Genomic DNA, 6,261 nt, shown 5'->3' with positions numbered 1-6,261 from the left:
TTCTCTCTTTGACATTTGCCTTTTTTTCCCCCTCTCTTCCATTTTTTTTAAAATTCATTTTGCTAAAATCATAATGTGCCTACATTTGTGAACTACTTCTTGAAGCCATCTCAGGAGTACAGCAGGATGTGTCTTTAAGCCTTAATTTTATTTTAATATGCATAAAATTTCATCAAATTGACAGATAACATTTTTTTGGAAATTTTATACTCTACTGATCCCAAATTGTCGGAGGCACGAGAAATTTTAAGAAATGTTGAATACCGCAATCTATACAAGTATTTGGGTGAGACCCAGCCAAATGGACATGACAAGATTAGAAAGGTAAGTTGAGTTGCCAGGTACCCTGCCACTGGTGAAGGGTTATCACAATCTCTGTCCTCAAGGAGAAGCCATTAGTCCATCACAATAAATACGATCTTTGTGTTTATTCTCATTTAATCTTCACAGCAGCACAATATTCTTAGCCTGTTTTACAGATGAGAAACAGGCTGGGGTGAGATTACATAATTGTTCCTGAAAGCACAGTCAGCCAGGATTCAAAGCCAGATCTAGCTAGCTCTAAATCTTTGCTCTCACATTCACTAAGAGCCTCAAATATTAGATAGAACCAAGCAAGGAGGGACAAAAACCCTCAAAATAAAGTACATATGTGAGCTTCAGTAAGACTCTGAGGACCTGTTTTAGCTCTAGTTGACCCTTGAGCAACGCTAGTTAGGGGCACTTACCCCATGCAGTCCAAAATTAACCTATAATTCTTGACTCTTCAAAAATTTACAAATACCAATATCATAACGGTCAGTTCATGTGCATTTTGGATGTTTATGTATGGTGGAAACACAGAAGAGCTGAAAAAGATCACTATACAAAGACACCACTCGATCACTTACTACTACTAAAGCAGCTCACTGATGAAAGGTGGAGATGAGAGGTGTCCCCAGCGCCACTTGCCATACTGGTTCACTGCAATAGGAGGTAACTATCAATAGGTGGAGGCCACGTGTTTTTCAAAATGTGAAGTTTTTGTTCCAAAATTGCTTTATTTATACATACATAGGAGCTATATTTATTGGGGTGTCTCTAACCACATTCTTAATGAAGAGAGAGGCTGATCATGGCATGAGTACTTGATAGAAAACGGTTCTGATTTGGGGAGTCTCATCTCTTCTAGGAAGACTATCAGCGCCTTCCGAAAGACGTTGCCAATGCTAAACCTAGTGAAATAGTCCTGGAAGCTGAGCTGAAGGCTAAGGATTTCATAGTGGATGTAAGTAGTGAGCCCATGAATAGACTAAAATCAAAAATTGTCTTTCAAAATAAGCCTTCCTAGTCAACCGTGGTGGCACACGCCTGTAGTCCCAGCACTTGGGAGGCAGAAGCAGTCAGATCCTTGTGAGTTCACGGCCAGCTGGGGCTACAGGGGGACCCTGTCTCAAAAAGACCCCCCCCAAAAGCCCGCCTTCATTATAAAGGTAGTATATGTTCATTATAAAAACTTGGAGAGGGGCTGGAAGTTCAGGCCCCAGGTTCTGTTCCCACAAAGCCACTAACTGGTTATAACTCCAGTTCCAAGAGATCTGATGCCCTCTTCTGTCCTCTGAGGGCATTGCATGCACAGGTGCACTTATATACTTACATGTATGAAACAAAGCACTCATACATAAAATTTAAAAATCGATCAATAAAAACTTGAAGAGTCTGAAGTGATAGTGCATTCCTGAAATCTCAGCACTCAGGAAGTAGAGTCAGGAGAATCAAATGGTAGCCTGGTCTATATAGTGACTTCCAGGCCAGCCAGAGCTACATAGTGAGAAATTGTCTCAAAAAGTGGGGGTAGGGGCAGAGACACAGAGATAAGTGGCTAGTGAGAGGTGGCTCAGCAATTAAGAGCACTTACTGCTCTTAATTGGACTGGAGTTTAGTTCCCAGCACCTGCATTAGGCGGCTCATAACTACTTGCAACTTCAGCTTCCAAGAGCACCTGGTACTCACATGCACAAAACAAAACACACACACACACACACACACACACACACACATTTTACCAGAGACCCTGTTCCAAACCAAACTAACGAACAACAATAACTATAGGCAAACCTCTGTAAAGGACCGTAGGGCAATTTTTTTAACCTTTACAAAGCCATGCACTCTGCAGACACTACTCATGTTAGTTCCTGTAGTGGAAAATTAGTCATAGGTAACTCATAAAAGAGACCAGCTAGGAGGCTGGGGAGGGGCTGGAGAGAGTTAATACACTGGTTGCTCTTGCAGAGGACCCTGATTCAACTCCCAGCACTTGCATGGCAACTAACAACCATCTACAACTCCAGTTTCAGGGAATCCAACACCCTCTTCTGGCCCATGCAGGCACTGCACAGCACAGGTACACTTACATACATGCAGATGATACACTTATACACATAAAATCAAAATAAATAAGGATAGCTTAAAAATAATTTTTAAAAATTTTGGAGAAATGCAGAAAGAAGAAAGAACCATGTGTGGTCTCAGAATGAAAACCATCATTGTTAACCACTTTTCAAAAATTTCTTTGTGATGTTTTCTCATTTGGTTGTAATTTTTTTTTTTTGGTGTTTTTGAGAGAGGGTCTCCCTGTAGTGGGGGCTGGCCTGGAGCTCATGTAGATCAGGGTGGCCTTGAATTCACAGAGATCCACCTGCCTCTGCTTCCCAAGTGCTGGGACTACAGGCTTGCGCCACCATGTCTGGCTCAGTTGTGATCTTGTATATATTGATTTAAATTATTTGGGTCATGAAAGTACTGCCAATTAGGTTTTTTATTATTTGCCTCCATATATACACAGAGGAAGGAGTTTGGACATTTTATTCCTATTTTCATTTTACCACATTGTCTTCTTGTATTCTGATGAGAAAGCTTTCAGCTTTCCCGGGTTTTCTTCCCTTTCCTGCAGGGATTTCTTTTTGGTAGTCTATTCCTCTGAAATCTTAGGATAGTGTTCCCCTTGTGGTTTTTTGTTTTGTTTCGTTTTTTATTTTTTTGTCTTTTTGAGACAGGGTCTCCCTGTAGCCCCAGCTGTCCTGGAACTCACTATGTAGACCAGGCTGGCCTTGAACTCACAGATATCCGCCTGCCTCTGCCTCCCAAGTGCTGGGATTAAAAGCATGTGCCACCAGGCCCGGCCCCCTTGTGTTTTTAAATATAAGCCTCTTTTTTGTTTCTTGTTGACAAATTATTGAATGAAGGGCAATCTCTCCATAACCTTTCTTTGCCAAAGGACACAATGACACTTGGGAATAAAGGGATCCATTACTTTGACTCCTTGAGACTTGGAAAGATGTCACTTCCTAGCATTCTCCATGGGCTCCAGCCTTCCTACCCTGAGTCTTGTTCTCAGGGCAGGATCAGTCCCTCACTGTCCCATCTGGCTTTTTTCTCAAAGTCCAGCCTCCAAATGGATATACTGACCAAAGACACTTGAGGCTATGAATAGGAGACATTCATATGGCCAGTTGACTTAAAAACAAGTTTAACCTTACAGTGATCAAATCAGTTTGATGCAGCAATGAACATTCTTTACATCAGACTTGCAAGACCAAAGAATGTTATAAAATTCTATGTTAATAAAGGTATATGAAAATGCAGAAGTGTAAATCGGTGCAAGAAGCATATTCTAAAATTGCGATTGACCCAGCAATTTCATTCTAGGACCTTGGTCTAAAGAGATAATCTCACGGTGTTCTTTGGCAAAGAAAGGTTATAGAGAGATTGCCCTTCATGCAAGAATTTGTCAACAAGAAACAATATATATATATATTTAATTTCATGTATATATTTGTGTTGCCTGCATGTGTGTAAGTGCACCCATATGGTGAAATGCCCATGGAGGTCAGAAGAGGGCATTGAATCCCCTATAACTGGAGTTATGGACAGTTGTTAGCTACCATGTGGGTGCTGGGAACTGAACACAGGTCCTCTGCAGAGCAGCCAGTGCTCTTAACTACTGTGCCATCTCTCCAGCCCCAGGAGATAATCTCTTTATGTGCACACCAGCTACTGTCTTCTGGAAGCTTTTGGCATGGTTCCTTTCTGCTCTGGTTCCTGCTGTTATCACTCAGGGACATTTTAGTCCACTAGGAACAAACTAGTTGATCTCTTCATGTTTATTCTTAGTGGCTATGTTAGTTGCTTTTCTCGTTGATATGAGAAAATACCTAACAAAAGCAACTTAAGTAAGGACAGGTTTATTTTGGGCTTCATGGTTTGAGGATCTAGTTCGTCATGGTGGGGAAGGCATGATGATAGGAGCACCAGGAAGCTGGTCGTATTGCATCCACAGTCAGGAAACTGATGAATGCTGGTGTTCAGTTTGCTTTCTCCTTTCTTCCCTTTTTATTTAGTCCGGGACCCCAGCCCATGGGATGGAGCAGCCCACATTCAGGGTAGATCTTCCCTCCTCAGTTAAACCTCTCTGGAAACACCCTCATAAACATGCCCAGAGGAGGAAATTGGAAAAGAAAGGATAAAAGGCAGTGACTGTGGAGGAGTGTGATGCTTAGAGATGGAAGGAATTGTGTACTAGAAGGTTCTCAAAGATAGGCTCTGACCTAAACCAAAACAAAGAAAACTTACCTCAATCATGTGGCTGTTTCTGGTTGTGCCTCAAAAAACTTGCTTACTATGTCATAACTTAACTTTTCTACCATTTTATTTGTATACATATAAGCTTTATTTTTTTGCCTGGCAAATTTTATCTGCATTCTAGCACTCCAAAAGCATTTATTAAGTGTCTATTTCATTTAATTATTTCCAAATAGACATGGTTTTCTTCTAAAAGAGATAATGGTACTAGTAATACATTTATAATTTGCAGTAGAAGAAAATCAGCCAGTCATGGTGATGCACACCTGTCATCCCAGCTACTGAGGAGTCTGAGGCAGGAGGATTGCTTGAACACAGATGAAACCAGCCTGGGCAGCACAGCCATACCCAGTCTTTCTTTTTGTAATTTTGTGTGTATGTGTGTATTGCCTGCATGTGTATTTGTAAGTGCACCGGTGTTGTGCAGTGCCCGCGGAGGACAGGAGAGGCTGTCAGATCCCCTGGAACTGGAGTTACAGACAGTTGTTAGCTGCCATGTGGGTGCTGGGATTTGAACCCCGGTCTTCTGCAAGAACAGCCAGTGTTCTTAACCGCTGAGCCATCTCTCCAGCCCCCTCATTTGTTGTTCTTAGCTCAGCTCATCAGGACCTCCTGTTGCCTTCTCACGTTCTTACAGTCTATCTTTATTCCTCTTTCAATTGAATAGATGTTGTGGTTCATTATTAATAATTTTCTACGGTCACCCTCAACTCCTCACCCTTCTTTTCATCTACCTAGCAAAATCTGGACTACCTATCTAGTGCAGATACTATAGATGAGTTGAAGCTAAACTCCCCACATATATAGCAGCCACACCCATGCCGCCAAAGGTACCACTCCCCTGGCTGTGTACTCGTGGTCACCAACTGTAGTTGGACCCTCTGGACTTCCTAGCAGACTTAGTGTAGTTCTCCCAGGTTCCAGAATGACCATTTCAAACTGTCTTCACTCCACTCAGACCTTCACCCCTGCTTGCCAACCCCATCTGTATTCACTGCCAATGACCAGCCCAACCTTGGTCCTGATCTCAGCGCTAAAATACACATAGACCATTAGGGAGATTCTCTCTCAGACTATGACTTTCTTCCATCTGCAACTATTTGCAGTCTTCCCTTAGCTAAAGTGGGGAAATGCCTTTCTCCTAATTAAAGACAGGCAGGGCAGGTGTACTGATGCCCACCTTTGATCCCAGTACTCAGAATGCAGAGGCAGGTGAATCTCTGTAAGTCCAAGGCGAGCCTGGCCTACATAGTGAGTTCCAGGCCAACAGAGTGACACAGTAAGACCCTGTCCAAAAACAAAGACTTGGGAGGGAGGTAACCCATTTACTTGTGTCCTAAAGCAGTACTGCCCAGTGGAACTTCCTGCATTAACAGAAATGTCTGTGTGTGTGCTGACCATTTAAAATATGGCTTCTAGTGCCAGATAGATAACTCAGCAGTCAAGAGCAGTGACTGCCTTTGCAGAGGACTTGGGTTCAGGTCCCAGCACCCATGTGGTGGCTAACAACCATCTGTAACTCCAGTTCCAGGGGACTCAGCACCCTCTTCTGACCTCCACAGCCATTGCACAATACAGGTGCACTTATATGCATGCAGGCAATACACTTAATACACGTAAAATTTAAGGAAATTTTTAAAA

General features: G+C 42.4%; 1 protein-coding gene across 1 annotated transcript in view; it reads left to right on the top strand.

Moving 5' to 3' along the window:
* LOC103726195 (deoxynucleoside triphosphate triphosphohydrolase SAMHD1-like) overlaps positions 1–6,261 on the top strand; it is a gene marked incomplete at its 3' end in the record, with an annotated part of 22,552 nt that overhangs the window by 14,502 nt on the left and 1,789 nt on the right. The window contains 2 exon segments of the mRNA XM_017795722.1: positions 168–324; positions 1,172–1,267. Coding sequence (XP_017651211.1) covers positions 168–324; positions 1,172–1,267 — 253 coding nt within the window.

The sequence above is a fragment of the Nannospalax galili genome, unplaced genomic scaffold (genome assembly GCF_000622305.1).
Source record: "Nannospalax galili isolate Female #2095 unplaced genomic scaffold, S.galili_v1.0 scaffold2749, whole genome shotgun sequence".
Taxonomy (NCBI): domain Eukaryota; kingdom Metazoa; phylum Chordata; class Mammalia; order Rodentia; family Spalacidae; genus Nannospalax; species Nannospalax galili.
This window is presented reverse-complemented; position numbering and strand designations above follow the sequence as displayed.